We start from the raw sequence: 19406 nt of genomic DNA on the forward strand, positions 1-19406 counted from the left end.
GTACTAAGGTGTCTCCAAGTCTGTTTCTCCAGGCTGAACACCCCCAGCCACTCCTCATTAGATGTTTACTCCAGATCCTTCACCAGCTCCGTTGTCCTTCTCTGAATGCTCTCCAGCACCTCAATGTCTTTCTTGAAGATTCACCTTAGTCCTCCTTTTGTTCTTAACATATTTTTAGAAACATTTTCATTGTATTTTGCAGCAGTAGCCAGATATAATGATATTTGTGGAGGAAAAGACAGCATTACCACCTTCTTTTTTCTTCCACAAAATAGGTGTTCCTGTCATCCACTGCAACTGAGTACAGCTCTCTTACTATCGAACGAAACAAACCCGTGAAGAAGGACCTGGTCCTTGATCAAACCCAGGAAAATCTGTACGTGATGACCACTGACAAGGTAACATGTCCTGCTGGCAATAAGCACCTGGCTTCTTTCACTTTCTCTGCAGCTTTACCTGGGATTTATACATTTTCCAGTTGTTTCTGGAAATTGCCCTATTTTTTGGGACTCCCCCTACTCTGTTTGTATGAAGACCTTTCTCAAGTCCAAGCTGATGGACTTGTTGTGATTTGGAGAACTGTGATATCTGTAGTGCTTAGTGACTGGAATGGGAAGTGATTTCCCCTCTGGAGCTGTCATACAGGGTCTGTGAGAGGGATAAAGTGGAGATGTTTTGCAGCATGCCTCATGGTCAGGCAGCCCTGGCTCTCAGTGTGGGATGTGTGGGGTACCAGTGGGTGCTGTAGCTGCCATCAGATCCTTTCAAGGGCACTTCAGGACTGACGTGCTGGTGGCTGATGTGCTCCCACTGACACGTCTGTAAAACCACCGGTAGCTTTTGTGTGTCTCAGTGTCAAAAACTAAGAAGCAATGGAGGGAATTATATATTTGGGAAACACTTCCATTCAAGTTTCTGCTAGAGCTGGGTACAGCAAGAAAATCCAACTTCACTAGGAAAGGCATGGGCAATCTCTTCTAGACCCCTTCTTTTTGCTGTGAGGTGAAGGCACAATGGAGGTCTGTAAAACAAGGGAGGGAAAAAAGCAAATAGGAAATAAGAGGGATGCCAGAGATCCCTAGAGGTAACTGTCTTATGACATTTTTCTTTGTGGAGGCTGGAGCTGCCAGCCTCAAACACTTTGCTCAGCAGCTCTCCAGGACAAGGTGAGTGACAGGCTGTGACCATCTGCAGCCCTGCCAGTGACATGGGATGCAACATGGGAAATGCTCCGCACCACTGACACAGGGAGAATGAGGGGGCCATGAAAGGAGAGTATTGGGAAGACAGTGCAAAAAGAATGTTTTCTGACTGTTTTATGAAAGGGTTAATATAAATTTATAAATTCCTGCTGCAGGAATGTTATAGCCTAGCTGGAGGTTCTTATGCTAGAAACAACATTGGAAAAAATGCCAGAAAAACGACTGATAAAGCATTTCATAAATATGACATTTAATAATATGACTGTTTGTGTGAGAGGTTGTTTTTTTTTTTTTTTCATTTGGCTTCTGTTCAGATTTGGAATGTAATTCCAAATTTCAACATTGTCCACGAAACTCTGGGTGGCCTGATCCCCCATTTGACAAGGTGCATGTTATGTAAAAGTCCTGAGGTCCACACCCAGCTACTGTGTGTTCTGCTGAGCGTGTAAGGGATAGCACCTGAGCAATATAAGGGATAGCATCAACCTTGGAGGAAGACAAGCTTTCTGGTGACAGTCAGCTTGAAATGGTGGAATTTAGAAAGAGGGCAGACAACTTTTTTCAGAGAACCTACAAAAAAAATTCATTCAATCACTACAAAAGATTTAAATTTAGAACGCAGCAGATTTCTGCTGAAGAAAGGATTTTACTTAAATCTTTTCCAAGCAGCTCTTGTAGACACTGCAGTTTCTGAATAACGTGAATAATAGTTTTCCTTTACAAAACCTGTTTAGCTTAAATATGAATAGCTGAAGTTGGGAGCTCTGTAATGGCATTGCATTACTGTCATCTCCAGGAGTTAATTACAGTGAGCAGTCCCACCCACTTTTAGAAGCAGACAGACAGGGGGAGAATGGAGGCCTTTGGAGCTGGGAGAAACAAAGTGACATAAGTGAGAGGGAAAGAATAAATGGTGAATTGTACTTCTGGGTTAAACATGGCTGTGGGTTATGGGAATAGAGATATCAGAACCCTGATTTGTAAGTTTTAATGGTTAAAGGTAAACAATAAAGGACAATAAAGGACAACTGGCTGCACTGACAGACATGCACACTGCTGAGCTACCTGACAGATGCAGACTGCCCCAGCACTTGAAAATTAATTGCTTGGGCTCTGTGAGCACTTGAACAAAGTGGAAGTGGTGATGTGGTAGGTGACAGCTTCTTTAAAATGAAATCAGATCAAGAGAAACACAGGGAAAACAATACAGAGGTTAGGATCCATAGTGAAATTCAAATTCTTCCTTCCCCCTTTTACCTTTCTCCCCTCTTTCCTCCCAGCTCCTGCTGTGGTGCCAATAGCAGTGGGGGGGTTTTGAGCAAATGCTTTCAGCAGTCTCCTCTGCTGCTAAAGCTTGAATAGTGAGCAGGAGAAACACCTTGCACCTTCTTGTGGGACTTGGAAAGAAGCTTAGCATCCCTGTGCTGCTCATGCTGGTTCATTACAAGTGTACATCACTGGTAGGACCCCAGATCCCTTAAGGTACTTAATGTGCTTGGAGTAAAGCAGAAGTCTGTGACAATCACTTACCATGATCAAGCTTGTTTGCTAGTTCTAGTTTTTAAAACTTTTTTATTTAGAGAGCCAACTCGAAAAGCTCTAAAATTAATTTATTTGCATTTTAAAATTGGCTGTTAAAGGAGCTGGGTTTTTGGGTTTGGTTTTGGTTTCATGGTTATTTTAGTCATTAAGGTCACACAAAACTTGCAGAGACTCTAGGACTTGTTCATGCCTGCCAGAATTGTGAAACAAATATTTTGTCACTAAAAAGAAAAATCATTCACTGGGTATTAAATTACTTATGAGTACTAGCTAGTGACAGAGAATGATGGAAAGGTAAAGTCCTGTATTAATAAATGCAAGAAAAATGCACAATAATGATATTTTCCTTTACTGACTCATTTTCTTTAACTCTCCGAATATGAAGAAAATGCCAAACTCAGACTGACAAAGTAACTTGATAATTTCCAGTGAGATGAGACTGGCATTATATTAAAATGAGACTATAAAAAGCTCACATCTCAGAGTTTGTTTCTATACTTTTTGTGCTCTTTAAAAGTAAAATGTAGTCATAAACTAGAAGATGTATGTCCTGTTTTCCTCTTGCATCACTGCAGCAACACAGCTCAAAGGAATGGCTCTTCTCTCTGTGAGCCAAAGAAAAGGTTGTTTATTCTCTGCACCAAAGGAAATCAAAACCAGAAGCTGTATATTTCCTGGGAGAATGAGACATGAGATGATGTTCTTTTCCCTGCTGCTTCCTGTCATAATTATTTCCATTTTATTTAGTGAATCTATTCCATGGTGGAAGGTTATGCATGGGGAAGCACCCTGACTCTCTCATGCTTGCAGACTTTCTGAAATGCCTTCTGGCTGGAAGTGCATTTCCAAACAATTTCACCTCCATAGTAGTGACAGGGAGGGGAGAATATTCTTTTTAAAAAATTATCTAGGCAGTAGCAAGTTAGCCTTTTGAAAGTACCCACCCTGCAGTAGCTGTTTCTTGAATTCAGAGCATCACTGATGCAGTTTCTATCCTGAGGTGCAGATTTCCACAAGTAATATAACTAGAGGAACTGAAAAGCTCAATTTTTGTAAGACTTGCTCATAATTCTTGATTATAACAGTGTCCTACATTACTTTGAAGACAGATTGGATAATATTGGAGTGGGGAAAAAAAGCAGAAAAAAGTATATGAATTTAGACTTTGTTAAGAGGGAAAAGAACAGACTGATTTTATACATATTTTATTAAAATCATGCTGTGCTCTGAGTGTAATAATTCAGCTGCCACAGGCTATGATGCTGTACAGCTAAGTCCACAAATGTTTCCATCTCCTTATGCTGTCTTCAGTTGTTAGGTTTGCCTTGCCTTTGTTTTTCCAGGTGTACCGACTGCCTGTGCAGGACTGCCACAAATACTCAGACTGTGAGAAGTGTGCCCAAGCCAGGGATCCATACTGTGGCTGGTGTGTCAGGGAGGGCAGGTGAGTGCTCCAGGTGTGCTCCAGTGCAGGCAGTGCAACTGCTCAAGTTTTTATGTGTGCTCCAGGTGACTGCTTGGTGCTTGGCATGGTGATCCCAGCTCCTCGTGCTCAGCCTTCTGCTCCTGACAGTCATTTAATTTTGTCACGCAGACATTGATATCAATATTCTGTGCACACAAAAAAGTCCCCGTTGACTCCTTCAGATTTGATTAGTTTGGGAAAATATATACTTTTCTGCTGATCCTGAGAATGATTATACCTCTTCTAACTGTATGTTTTATCACTCTTTCAACTGTACAGTCGCATGTTCTCCCAGAAAATAAAAATAAAAAGCTCCCTATTTCAAATTCAGAAATTATAGCATGTATTTTAAGTACATCAGGAAAGTGTAAAAAAGAACATAAAAGAAAAAACTGTTCCATGCCTAAAATAGAGTGTATAGCTCAAATACTGGTTTTATAGAAACATAATCTATCGAGATGTGTAGCTACAGGGAACCCTCACCTGCCTGTAGGACAGCAGAAAGCAGGTTTTGCTGACTATCTGCAGAGCTTCACCAAATGAATATTCAAGCACATGTAAACTAGGACAGCACTGAACAGCCCTGCAATGTCTCTTCTTTACACTCTGCATTGATTGGAGTGCCGAGAGGGAAGAGCAGTCCTGCAGTTCTCTTTTTGACTACTAAGTTAATTAACCCCTTGGCATGAGTGGTTGGGAATTCATGATTCTAACTTCTTGCTGCTGGAACAAAGGGGCTGTTTAATTATAATATGCAGATGAATTTCAGGCTTCTTGTTTCCTGCCTGAAAATGTGAACTATCGCATTAGGTTACCTATCAGCCTGATGTAGCATAATATGGAGCACTGCAGAGAAACTTATGTGGTCTGTGCAGGTTTATGTAATATACTGTAACTCTTTCAGCCTGGGGTTTCAGTTGCTGTGGATGAAACCTGAGAATATGGAATGTAACCTCAAACTCCTCCTGGGCTGCTGGGAGTTGAAGGTTTTGGCATATATCATAAAAAAGGCAATTTTCCTTAGATTTCCCTTCAGGTTTCTGATATGACCACTGACCTCAATATCTCAAAATATTAATGGTTTCTGAGAACAGGCAAACATGAATTTTCACATTTATTTATTTCCAAAGGGGAGAAAAAATGTGCTTCATTTCTAAGTTTCATTTCTGTCTTATGATCACACACAGCACTTAGTAGTGTGTTTAGGGATATGTTATGTGAATGTTGACTCTGTATGTAAATTATTTGTTTAAAGGAGGTTTGACAGAGCTGTGCAACAGCTGCACTGTGTTAAAGCCCCTGATGAGTTAATAGGCAACTTTCTGCTACAGCAGATGGATATCTTACACCATTTTCTCTTAAACTTTGCACAGAATGGAAAGAATACAAGATTGTCCCCACCTCAACAATCTTTTGTAGCCACATGCAGCTTCTGTACTGCAGCATTTCTTCCTGTGCTTGAGCTGGGAAAACCTTCAGTGTTTTTGGTGAGGCTGCACAACTGCAACACTGCCTCGGCAGGGAGAGGTCTTAAATAGTGACAAGAGTTAATGAAAACATTCCCTACAAAATAGCATTTCTGGGGCTGGGGTTACACAGAAGTTCTCCACAGGCTGTTTGCCCCCAGCAATACTTCTCTGATGCATCTTGCTCTCTTGAGTGTTGTGTCTGATCAGTGGCAGCACATAGGTGTCTGCCACTTGACCTGCAGAAAAACAACAGTCTATGCCCTCTCATCCAGGGTGTTGTTATGTATTGCAATGAAGATTATCAGCTTGATTTCAGGTGACTCCATTCTCCATGGTTTCTGTGCTATCACTGTCTCTGTATGGACTGGGGTTGTCTAATTCAAGGTGCTGTCCAAAATAGTATAGGCCTTTGCTTTTGACATGTCATGCCATCAATTGTAATTACACCACTTCCTCTGTAAAAAAATATCTAAAGCAAACCAACTAGTTAATATTGAAGCAAATCTGTAGTTATCCTGTGTTGTAATTTCAGTCTCTACTCATGAATTTGTTGTGTAGTTCAGAGAAAGCAGATTCCAGCTAATAATACTACTTTGGGTTTTGTTCCATTTTTTTTCAGGTGCACAAAGAAGGCAGACTGTGGAGCAGCTGATATGGAGAACCACTGGCTGTGGAGTCCAAGTGGCACATGTGTGACTATCATTAGTGCAGACCCTCTAAATATGAGTCGCAGAGCTCCTGCTAAGGTATGACAGGAAAATGCTTTCCCTAAATATTGTTTAAGCACATTGATGTGACTACCAGAAAGATGAATATCTGCATTTCTTTATGCACAGTGGGGACTAGGAATAGGAGACTGCTTTTGTACCTCAATCACCATTTCTCATGGTGCATTTTCTTGCCTGCTGTTCTTGCAGGTAGAGTTCATGTTTTTGACTTCTGCAAACCAAAGTGATGCACTAGCATGGATGGTAAAGCACTCATACTTACCTGAGTATTATGAAAGTGTTGCACAATGTTGCATAACCCATAAAAAGTAATTGGTAGGGGAGATTTCATGTTGCCCTTTCAGCTTACTTGAGCATGAACTTAAGTAAGCAGTGAAGCCATAAGCTGTTGCTTTAAAATCAGCAGTGGATTTGCCTACACAGTGAAGTCTGTCTGGGTACATGGAGAAGGTAAATTCAGCATGCAAAATGACTCTGTGGCAATAAAACTGCAAAACTGAGGTTTTGGAGTGTGATCAGGGTATCATAGCTTACTCTAATTCCAAATGGAGCATGCCAATGCAGACAGTGCTTCCCAGGGGTGTTCAGCAGATCAAATCAATAAAGCTGCTTTTAATTCCTCTTAATCAGAAATTAAAAACTTTCTTTTAGGTCACTTCAGTTCCATTACTCAATGATGTAAACAACATTTTGTTAAAGCCATTTCTATGTTGAATAAAATATTAGTACAGTATAACTGGTTTCACTGAGAAAGGGATAATTGTCTTTTCTACTGCAATGCAAAATGGAAAAAGTTTAACTGCATAATTAGCACACTTGAAACATTAAGTCAAGAACAGCATCCCAAATTTCAGCTGAATTGTTTTCTCTTTCCTTGTTAAGTTTTCATCTTATTTTGCTTTTAGTTTCTCAAGTGCTCTCTTTCTTTGAGGAAGCTAAGGTCTCACAACAATTCAGAAGTCCTCTTTCAGTGTTGGATTTTTTGCATTTGCATGGAGTCTTGCTTCTGTTCATCCCTTTCAAATTCCACCATTTCCAGCCTATCCAGCTCTGATTTCATTATTCACTAAGCACACCTAACGTTAATGTAATATTAACTTTTTTTTTTTTTGAGGTTTAGGTGTTAACCATTCTGTTAACTGTTGCCAAACTGTATGCTGAGGACAAGAATAAATGGTTTGGGGTATCTCTGTATGGACAATTTGGTTCTGATCTAATGCATTGACAGGACAAGAGGTTTTTGTATCAGTCTAATTCAACAAAGACCCAGCCTGGAAAAATTGATAGAGGTTCAAGTAGGAAAGATTACAGATGGGAAGAAGTAAAAATTCAAATGGAGAGCCAGGTTCTGTGATGCTAACCAAAATATCACTTTTGAAATTGAAAATTTCCAAGTCTTACTGGGTTTTAGTTCATTTCTTCCAAATATTTTACCCTTTTAATATTTTGTTTCCAGGTGGAACTGACTGTAAGTCCACTGCCAACTTTGACTGAGAGTGACAAGATTTCCTGTACCTTTGGTGAAACAGTGCATTCTGCTCAGTTGAAAGAAGGGGTTATTATCTGTGATCCTCCTGATATAATTCCTCCAACACCAAAACATCAAGGTAAAGAAATACTGCTGCCCTAGATGGATAGTAAGAGAAAATAACACAGACTGCTGTTTCTAATGTTATGCTCTTGTATGAGGTGCCTGCAAGGTGGGTTTTTTCCTATTCCAGTCCTTTCCCCCAAATAGTCTGTTGCTGACCTGCCAATTTGCTCAGACTTTTTCTGTTGATACAGTTACAAGCTGTGTCATTCCCAGTGTTTCTGCTGGGAACCTGAAACAGCAGCTTGGAGACAGACATGGAGTCTGAGAGGTGCTATTCTGTGTCCCAAAGAGACAAAAACCAGTTACTCTAATCTAAGCCTAAGCACTCTGACTTCTGGGGGCAGAAGAGATTTATACCTTCTTCTGCTATGAAGGAAATCATGTCTGACTTCTTAGTTTTGCTCCAGTCAACAGTAGTTCAGTGACTTTTTTTCTAGTTTGTGTTACAAGGCTATCCTTTCTAGCATGTAGCCTTCTGCCTCTTCTTCTGTGTGTCCTCCAACTTCTGCAGCCGTTAGCCTGATGGAAAAATACTTCATCATATAATTAAAGACTACATCATTGTTCTGAACCACTGATTATAGGGCTAAGGTCTGTTGCCAGCTATAATTCTGTGCAATTTCCTAGACAGTGCTTTGTTCAAGCTTTAATTCATATATCTTGATGCATAAACACATGGAATGAAACTCGTTACACAACACTGCTTATTATGCATCAAGTTTAAAAATCTGAGGAGAAATTACAAGCAAAAAACATGTGGTCTTACAGCTTGCAGATATACCCCTGAGGATAAGTCTTTTATATGTTATATTATAACAGTCATGAACTGTCAAAGTGGTACTTGGGAGCATTTTTTAAAGATAAGTTTCAATTCTCTTAAGGCTGAAACAGGTAAAATTTTAATTTTAGTTACAAGGAGAGTCATTACATTAAAATCTCATTGAATTTTACACTAGCTGGAGTATGTCATGGTATCACATTCTGCTAAGTGTTAAAGCAGTGCTCTGCTATTTAGTGCCAATTCACATTCCCTATATATTTGGTAAAGCAGGACATAAAGCAGTGGGCTTGATAAATGTGATTATTTTGATGTCATCCAGCATTAAATGTAAGACTAGAAACCTGTCAGAGAAAGCATTAGAATAAACGACTAATCTAGAAATTATGTGACTCTGAGCTGGTTGCACATCTGAAAGGATGTTCAAAAGTAATATTAGGGTGTTCAGAACCTCAGCAGACACCAGGAGAAGGCAGGCAGCTACAAGCATTGACAGAGCCACAGAAGTTTTAGGGGTGGAAGGGACCTGGGGAGGTTACCTAGTGTCACCCCACTGCTAAAGCAGGTTTTCCTAAAGCAGATTGCACAGCATCCCATCCAGGTGGTTTTTGAATGTCTCCAGAGAAGACTTTACAACCTCTCTGGGCAGCCTGTTCCAGTGCTCTGTCATCCTCAAAGTAAAGTTTGTCTTCCTATTAAGATGGACACTCCTGTGTCTCAGTTTGTTTCCTTGCTCTATCTGAACAGAGTCTGGTCCTCATCCTTTTGACACCTGCCCTTAAGATCTTTGTATGCATGGTATTTGTATGTTCCTGGCAGTCCTGAGCCACACAGTTGCTGTTAAGAAGTCCTGCTGATGTTGGAAAAGTCTGGGTTACTGTGGCTGTTGTTGCTTGGTTCCAAAAGGAATTTCTAGGCAGGATGCCTAGAAATCCCCTGTCATTCCTGTGAGTCTGAAATGTTCAAGGGGACCCAGTGCAGACAGAGGTAACTTCCAGCCAAGCAGCTGATGGTCTTCCAAGAACCTGTTCAAGGAAAGCAGAGTTTGAAATTGCTCAATAGCTTGTGAAATAGCTTGTCATAAGGGCTTAATGATTTCTGCAAAAGATATTTCAAACAGTTTCACTCTTTAGTAATAAACTGGACAAAAAGTACATTTGTGGAGAAATCGTGTTTGGCAAACTGAAGCTCTCAAGTGCCTGTGGTAACTATTGTAGGCACTGTTGGGCATTAACCACAAAGATCATTTGCTTGAATTCACATAACAACGTTTTTAATTCACAAATGAAAGACGTAATTTTGCATGCAGACATATTCATATTTAAGAAAATGTTTTATTTAAAATGACTGTTCTTGTGCCAGTTTTCATCTGTGTTCAATTATACCCTTACTCAGTTTTCCTTGTTCTTCTAGACTCTTTAAAATTCTAGTATGATGATAGCACCACTGAAAAACACTTCCATGAAACAAAGCTATTCTTTAATTTTGCTTCTTTCATTTTTTCTCTCTGCTTTTCTTCTGAGAACCGTGTGCTGAAAAATTTTGTAAAGCTTAAAAAGAAAAAACAGAACTTACAACTGAAAGTCATGAGATCCAGAGTGTCAACAGCATAGTTAAATATTTGCTTATGTCCTGTAAAATAATAAAAATGTTATCATTGTATCATTCAGCTCAACAGCTGAAGAATTTAACAACCACTTGGATAATTTTTTTTCTTTTGTGATAGATCATGTTTCAGTTCCACTTCAGTTAACCTTTGAAAAGAACAAGATTTTTTTTGCATCACATACTTACCCTTTTTATGACTGTGAAGAAGCAATGAATCTTATTGAAAATCAGCCGTAAGTATTTCAGCTTCATAAGTATTTAGATCTCTGTTAAGTAACTGGCACCTGAATTACTCAATCATTTCATAATTAAGTCTTTGGCACTCAAAATTTGCCAGCATCCAAATCCTTTTTCTTACATTTTACTGGAGTTTAAAAAATGGTTGAAGGGCACCTGGGGAGCCAACAACATAAAGCATGGAATAGAAATATTCATGGTACATATAATTAAGGCCAGTTCATCATGTTGCCATTTCTGTAGCTGCTAATGTGTCTGCAGGTGAGCAACATGGACATCTGTGTGCCTACTTGTCCCTTGTAACAACAGTATTTTGGTACTTCGGGGTTGCAGTGCATTCAAATAGTGCAGGGGCATCCAGCCCAAAGCCTTTATTCATCCTCATCTATGAAGGCTGAGCAAAATCACTTCCAGTTCTCTCAGACTTGATCTCAAAGTTTTTGCAAATGCTATGGTTTTCTGATCCTTGCTAAAATATTTATTTAAGGGATAAAATAGCTCTTTGGGGTTCTTGAACTGTTCTTGAGCTTAATATAGTAAGGACACTCTAACAGACTCATCTACCCACCATGAATAAATATGGAATTTTCTTTACTTTTCTTGTTAGTGGGGGGAAAAAGCCTGACAATTTATCATGACTACCATGATATATTTGTAGATGCTATTCCTGTGCAAGCAATAGATGGAATTGCCAGTGGGACTGGAAGAGACACATCTGTGAAGAGTCCTCTTCAGTACAAGATGTGATTAAACAAAATATGGTAATATTTAAAAATAAGGTTATCAGGTTTTTTATTAGAACACTTCGGTATTTTGTTTGCCAGATCTCTCATATCAGTTGGTTGAATTAGAGATTTGAAAATGATTCTAAAGTTAACTCCAGGAGGTGTTTTTTTGTGACAGTGTGGGGGTGGGAATTTAAGGGTGTGATTGAGGCGGGGCAATGAGACTGAATAACTCCTGAAAGGATATTTCTGTGCCTTTTACTATTTTGCTTCAATGGGAGGAACGAGATTTGAAGGCAGGGAGAGATAATCACCCGCAGCTTTGACATACGCTGCAGTCATTTTTAGCATGTCTAATTTGAAAGGGTGTAATCAAATCTGTCACTGTATTTTAAGCATGAAGTTCTTCAGAACAATCATTCTATTGTCCAAAGGCCATTGGAGCTTGTTGTGATAAGACTTTTTATTTGTAATAACATATAAAATGTTTCTTTCCCCAGGAGGAAGAATGCCCACAGTTTCTAAACCCTGACCCTTCAATAATACCTATGGAGTACCAAACAACTGTATATTTTGAGGGAAAACATCTAGATTATTACCAGGTAAGCAGATTAATTCAAAGCTAGCTGTCATTTGAATGTCTCTTAAACTGCATTCAGACCTCTAAACTAAAGCATTAGTTCATGTGCCTTAGAAATCCTGCTATTAATTTAAAGAAAGAAAAGAGCTACACCTTCAAGTTTGCTTTAAGATTGGTTACTGTGGTAGAGTCGTCACCTAGAGAGAATCAGAGCTGGAGAAAATACTCTAACTACTAAAATGGAGTGGGCATTTTTAAAGAATGTAAGTTGGACCTATCAAAACACTGAACAATTATTTTTCATGTGATGAAATGAGAAGAGATGTAGGAATTGGGAATGTTTCACATATTTTTTAAATTAAATACTTGGTGGGTTTTGTTGCTGTTTTTCTAGAATGACATCACTCTGTGTGCTTAATTCAATTTTTACCTTTCAAACACAAAATGCACTCAGACATAAATGTTTCTAAGTTTGGATAAAATAATCTTTTGCTTTTGTGTGTGTGTGTGTATGTGACCACCAAACCAGAAGATCAGGTATTTTCTCACCCATAGCAAAGGCTTCTCTTTCCTAGTACTTGCTTCCAGAAAATAAATTACAAAGTTTCTAAGTCAGATAGACCCCAGGGTTTTAATTACTTTATAGTCTAGACAATGCATAAAATGTTATTGTTAGTTGGATAAAAATGAGGCTTAAAGACCATTTTTAGGTGATAGCTCAAGTATTGTTATCAGTTTCTATTCTTTGTTTCTGTGTTGTCTTTGTGTAAATGTGAATTGATGATAGATGCACTGGGAGTGCATTGATTTCTTTAACTACTGGCCATCTATCAGGGGAAAGAAGGCTCTTCTTTTTGAGTGGGTTGTTTCTTTCCCTTTTCAAATTGAAGTACTATATTGCTTCTATATTCCTTCTATCACCTTTGCTACTCCTGCCAAGGGATGGAAAAGGGTCAACAGGCCTGAAGAGTTGCAATGTAATAAGGCTATTCAGAGAAGTGCAAAAAGCAACCCATAAGCACTCCGTGAGGGCTGTGATGTGTGTCACTGCTGTAGACATATATGGAAACTGCTATTAAAACATATGTTCAAAAATAAACATTTTTTGTTTTAAGACCTTAAAATATATGCAGACAGTAAAATGGTGAATTTGCACTGTTCTCCAAAATGCCACAACTAGTCCCTGGTAGGATGTCTGACTGTCTGCAACATGTGGCACACAACACCTTTCCTAAACCCACAGCTCTCCTTGATAAAAATTGAGAAGTATTCTAGAGATTATGCTCATATTTCTTTTGTTTAACATTGTGAAGAACTGTTTTTCTGCCCAAGAGGAAGATTGTTTCCTGCTCCCTTGATATAATTGAAAGAGCCCTTTCTCTCTCTAGAGAAATTCAGGGCAGATGCATAATCTAGATGTGCTGAATTTGACTTCTAGTGGGCCCTTGTCCTCCAAGGAGAAACAGCAGCAGGAAGCAAAAACTACTTCATCTAGTTTATTATTCTGTGGATAAGCACTTGAATCTTTCTGAACAACTAGAAACAAAAAGGGAATGAGAAAAGGCGTGCTGGGGTTTTTTAATTCTGTGAGATAATAATTGCCTTTAACAAATGCAAAGACACATCGTGTGGATTGAATGCTTTGTCATGGGTAGCAATGTTTAACAGTTGGCCTACAGAAAGTATTTATTTAACTTGGGAAGGCTTATGAGGAGTACAAGTCACTGTAAGAAGTCAAGGTGAATGCATAGTCCCAAAACTGGAATGATGCTGGAGACCAGTGAGTGTCAAATGATGTCAGAATAATTTTTCTTGGGTGGGAGCAATGTGAAAATGTCATCTCTGTCGTGGGATCAGCTCAATATATCCTGGTACAGAGGTGCATTTTTAAGTCAAAACAAGAATGCCTTTAGTTACAAGAGTTCAATGGACACACACAGTGACTACAGCTGTATGCACAGGCTTTTAATATATGTGATAACAGACAAATAAGGCATGAAATAGTGTAATCATACAGGCACTCATGGCTGTGGGGTTGTGCTATCTGAAGCAGTAACTTTGATGATTGAAAGTTCATTTGAATGAAGGGCATAATTTACACTCAGCCTTTGATAAATATTTCACGGAAAACAGGGTGGCTCAGGAGAAGCCATGGATGGATATTTTGTAGGGGTTGGCCCACAGCCCAAATGCTAAATAGCATTTGTCTTCTCATGTGGAACAATTTTGCCACAGGATATGCTGAGCATTACAGCATCTTTAAAGCTAGCAGTCATGCAGCTATGAGCACATTTAAGGTCTTTATTGGTTTGGACATTGGTATATCCATTTTTCCTCCTATTTTCCTTGCCTAAATTCTTGCTTAGAAAAAGCAAAAAATTAATGTTGAGATGTCACTTTGAGCTACTGGCTCTATTATCTTGGTTTAATCTGTGCTTTACTTAAAGGGGTGTTGCACACCCATCCTTGCCATGGGTGACCAAGTGTACCATCCAACATTGTGTGTATAAGCATCTTCATCTCTAGGTGGAGATGAACATTGAAGGGCTTACTTAGTGAGTAGGGGAGGTAAATGGCTTAGAAAACTGCTGTTGCAGAACTATATCAAGAATTATTTCTATACTGGAAGTATAGAAACTGTTATACTTCCGCTGAGGGTGGAAGTATAAGCTCACACATTTTGTATGCTTATCTTAACTTATAAATGCTTAAAGTACAAAGACTAAGACTCCTCATGATAGCTTCTACTGGAGGGAAATAGCCTAAAAGAGGAGGAGCTGTTGACTGGTTCTTCTGTCCCTCCTTCCTCTGAAAGAATTTCAGTCGGAAGTAGAGATAAATCCAAGCTGTTGTCATTCTTCTGGGAATAGCCACATCCAGGACAGGCAGAGGGAGGGAGGTTTGGTACTGATCAGCCATATTGCATGCAATTTCTGAGAGGCATTCTCCAGCTGAGTCCTTGAAAGATTGGCACAGTAGGAGAGACAGATGTACCAGCATCAAGATAACCTTATTAGCCCGCCAAAGATTTTCGTTAAAAGTAATTTCCCATTTGGATTTGTCTTTGTCATGTGTGTCTGATGTGTAACCTGCTTCCTAATGTTTGCTACATATCTCTTGCATCAAAATACTGACTGTGAGCTCTGTTGCCTTCTGCTCAGGAGCCTGGTATAGCAACTCCTAATTTCAATGCACTCCAGGTATCAGCTGTCACACACACCAAAGCTCTCCTCCTCTCCCAGAACCTGATGTTAAGCATGTGGGAAAGCCTTACACAGAAGCAGCAGAACCTCAGCACTTTTGAAAAACATGTGTTATATTAAAATATGTGGGGCAAGGAAAACAAGGCAACAATTAAAAAATGTTTGTAAGATGTTTAAAACTTGGACTATATAGGTGTTTTTTGTAAAGCAGAATGGGCTGTAAATTTTCAGAAAAGGCTTTTCAGAGCTCTGTCATTAGCTTATTTTCTATATGTAGTTTCCCTAGAAGGAAGAAGTAGATGATTTGTTTTCTTCTATAAAATAACCACCCAGAGCCTGGAGTCAGGTCCTTTATCTGGTTAAAACATGTTGTCCTCCTCAGTCCCAAACCTTGGTGGGCTCAACTCCAGTGCCTAACCTGTCACAGTGAAGGTGCAGTAGGAAAGCTTTCCTCTGCATTAATTAAATAAACCTAGTGACCCAGGAGTTACCTGTGATTCCAGCATTGAAGAAGTAGTTACAAATAAAAAGGTTAAGATGCTCTTGCACAAGACTTAGATGATAGCAGGAGACAATATACTTAACCTTTGAAGCAGAAAAGAGGAATTGAGTAACCATTATTTTTTTCCTGTGTGCACTCCAAGACTCAGATGGGTCTGATCAAAACAAGGGTCTAGTTCTTTACATCCTCACTGAAGTTCTCAAGAAGTCCAGCAAGGCCACTGAGAAGGTTCTGCACCTGGGTCAATACAGAGTGGGGCTTGAATGGATTGAGAATAGCCCTGTGGAGAAGGACTTGAGAATGAAACATTAGATATGAGCTGGCACTGTGCACTTGCAGCCCAAAAAAAGAACAGTATCCTGGGCTGCTTCAAAAGAAATGGGGCCAGCAGGTCACACAGATGATCTATCTCCTCCAGTTCACTCTCCTGAAACTTCAGCTGGAGTACAGCATCCAGCTCTGGGGTTCCCACTACAAGAAAGATGTGGACCTGTTGGAATGGGTCCAGAAAAGAGACAGAAATGATCAGAAAGAGGGTGATAGATGGAGTTCTGTGAAGAAAAAGTGACAGTTGAGGTGGATCAGCCTGGAGAAGGCTCCTGAGAGATATTTTTGTGGACTTTCAATATTTAAAGGGGCCTTATAAGAAAGATGGGAAGAGACATTTTACCAGAGCCTGTAGGGTCAGAAAAATGAAAGAGGGTAGTTTTAGGGAGATAAGGAAAAAAATCTTTTGCAATGAGGATGGTGAGAGACTGGAACAGGTTGCCCAAGAAACTTGTGTGTCCCCATCCCTAGAAATATTCAAGGCCGGGTTGTGTGGGGTTTGAACAACCTGGTCTTGGGAAGATGTCCCTGCCTAAGAAGGATTGTTGGACTAGATGGTTTTTGAAGGTTCCTTCCAACCCAAACCATTTTGTGATTCTGTAAAGGTAAATGCTGTCTTGTCCTGAAGTGAGTTGTGATTTTGTAAGTCTTTACCAACTCTCTGAAAATATCCTTGCTACTCACTTCTAATATTTTTCTGGAAAAGCTGTTTTCATGTCTGTCCTATGGGCAGGAGAATGACCCAGCACAGAAACAATGTCATGGGATGAGATTTTTAGCCAGCTAAGTTCTTTGCCTAGTCACAGAAGAGCCAAGCTGAGAGTTTTGTCAGTGCACTGAAGGCCAGTATGTGCTATGGAGTTAGGACAGGAATCAATAGATTTAGGATCTAGGGAGAAGACAGGAGAAGAAGATATCTAGGAGGTAGGATACCCTTAAAGTAGTGCTGCCATAGAAGACTGTCCTAGAAAATACAACTGAGGTCATGGTAAGGCAGAAGAAAGGCAGCAAGAGCTGAGAAATGCTCATTCCAGTTTCCCATGCCTTGCAGTGATGCTATGCCCAGAATCCCTACGGAGAAAACCTTTAAGTGCAGAACTCACACAGCTCTGTTAATAACACATCTGATGTGTGAAGCCATCCAGTATTCACATCTCTTGGTTTGTTCTTGTTGCTCCCTAAAACAGAGTGCTATATATGATCTTGCTTTCCTTGAACTTCTTGGTGTGCCTACCATGAATGAATGTTGGAGGAGTGCAACAAAGTCACAGATTGCTCTGGCTCAGCTTCTCACTAGCATTTCTTTAGAAGATGACTGTAACCAGTTAGCCCTTTCCATTTGGATTTTATTGCATCCAGTGCTGAACAGGATATCGCCTGGTGATATTTTACTATGCTTGGTGATGCTATACAAATTCTAAACTGAAATTTTCTTATCCTTAGGGTAAAAAATTTATGGTTGGAAACAGCCAATTTGAATTTGAAGCTTCTGTTGATGAGTCAGAGGAAGGAAAATTTTCATTCGTGAGTAAAGAGGTAAATGTGAAAATATGATTCACCTACCAAATACATTCAGCTCTTGTAAGTGTTCCAGTAGCCATACATGTCCAGAATTATACAGGTAATATGTGTTTCCCTCAGAAAAGAAAGTCACCTCTGATGGAGATTCTCCTTTGGCAGTAGTGGTCAAAGGCTACAGTTTTGGCTCAGAGCTCCTAAAGTCCCCCCTCAAAGCCCTCAGTCTTTCTCCTTGATTTCTCTACCTGTGTAACCCATGGAATTATTGAACTGGGTGGAGGAATTTGAGACCACTACTGTTTTATTCTTCACTTTTTACACAATCTAGTGAAATCATTGAGGATAAAATGCAAGAATTTCAGTGCTCTCCCTCTCCACATTCCAATTCATTATCTTTCCCATTTTGTATCTGTAAAAATGGGAATGGTAAGATTGGTAACAATATGCTGCTGCTTGGCTACCTAGTAGTTATGCTTCTTTCACTGTTGCTTGTTTTACTGAGAAAGGAAATAAAATTTTAAAGATAATCTATTCTCTAAGCTCAAAGTTTGACTCACAAATGTTATGCTGACTTTATGTCTTACAAGCTCACTAACTACTTTTGAGAATTAATGAGCATTTATGCATCATCTGTGCCTAGCACAAAGCATTGGCTTTACCAAGTGTCTGTATTTTTATTTGTTCTTCTTGTTTCCCAACAATTGTCATTGCTGCTCTTTCAGCATGAGCAGAAGCTCATGTCTTGGAGCATGTGAACCTTGTGATTTGGCTGCAAAATGAGGAGGTTGCACTGTAAAAGATGCAAGAGATTTCCCCTCCATGTGGTGCGAGTCTGCTGTGCCCACAGAAGTAATGGGGCCAGATGGCGTGGGAAGGGAGAACTCAGCAGGGTCAGCAGCTACACTTACTGACTCTGAACAGCACTTTTGCTGCTTTGATACTTATAACCAAATGTAAATTAAATTAATGAAAAGCGAGTATTCAGATATTGCTGTCCCTTGGTACTTGAAAATTCTGATTGTGAAGGATTAGGTTCATTAAAACATTTTTCTATAAATGTATCTGCCCAAGATGAAAAAAGGCCATAAGGCTTGGGAGAGTTTCTAAAGCCTTCACAGGTCTGATTATTGAGAATCATAGAAAATGCATGAAATTAGTCTTGCCAAATGAAGGTATAAATATCTCTATTATGTCATCTTTTTTTAGTTCTCGTATAGTGCAAATGAGACCCTACAACTTAACTTATCCATAAAGACTGAAAAGGTCAAGATTGACAGCAAACTGATGGGTAAGTATGAAATATGGGATTAAAGGGAGATTAATTACAGTAAGCAGAAGTCTATTCCTTTGTAATTTGGAGTCTTGTTAATAAGAATGTTTATGTGTTTTACTGGTTTGGGTGAAACAAATCTGACAGATTAAAAGTTATTAATATTAAACTAAGGCATTAAACATCTGTGTTGTCAGCAAGTTTGCCAGTGACACCAAGCTGTGTGGTGCAGCTGATGCTGGAGAGGAGGGATGGCATCCAGGGGCACTTTGATGGGCAGGAGAGGTGGGCCTGTGCAAACCTCATGGGGATCAACAAGGGCAGGTGCAGGGTCCTGCAAACACAAATACAAGCTGGAATATGAAGGGATTGGGAGCAGCCCTGCAGGGTGTGAAAAGCTGGACCCAGCAAAGTGTGGGTGCAGCTCAGGAAACCAGTCATATCCTGGGCTGGATCAAAAGCAGCATGGCCAGCAGAGTGAGGGAGGGCGTTCTCTCCCTCTAATGCACTCTCATGAGATCCCATCTGGAGTGCTGCACCCAGCTCTGGACCTGCCACATAAGGACATGGGCCAACACAGAGCAGTAATGGCCACAAAGATTATCAGAGGGCTGGAGCACCTCTCCAGTGAGGAAAGGCTGAGAGAGTTGGGGTTGTT

The 19406-nt window shown here is 39.8% G+C and overlaps 1 protein-coding gene across 4 annotated transcripts in view; it reads left to right on the forward strand.

Annotated features, from left to right (window-relative positions):
* Nucleotides 1-19406, forward strand: part of PLXNB2 (plexin B2) — a 250109-nt gene that overhangs the window by 174718 nt on the left and 55985 nt on the right. For all 4 annotated transcript variants that reach the window (XM_079305134.1, XM_079305133.1, XM_079305136.1 and 1 more), the window contains 9 exons: nucleotides 276-398; nucleotides 4088-4188; nucleotides 6298-6424; nucleotides 7863-8013; nucleotides 10505-10619; nucleotides 11282-11384; nucleotides 11849-11950; nucleotides 17404-17496; nucleotides 18685-18766. In XM_079305134.1, coding sequence (XP_079161260.1) covers nucleotides 276-398; nucleotides 4088-4188; nucleotides 6298-6424; nucleotides 7863-8013; nucleotides 10505-10619; nucleotides 11282-11384; nucleotides 11849-11950; nucleotides 17404-17496; nucleotides 18685-18766 — 997 coding nt within the window. The remainder of the gene's footprint in view (nucleotides 1-275; nucleotides 399-4087; nucleotides 4189-6297; nucleotides 6425-7862; nucleotides 8014-10504; nucleotides 10620-11281; nucleotides 11385-11848; nucleotides 11951-17403; nucleotides 17497-18684; nucleotides 18767-19406) is intronic.

This window comes from Erithacus rubecula, assembly GCF_903797595.1.
Source record: "Erithacus rubecula genome assembly, chromosome: 4".
Taxonomy (NCBI): Eukaryota; Metazoa; Chordata; class Aves; order Passeriformes; family Muscicapidae; genus Erithacus; species Erithacus rubecula.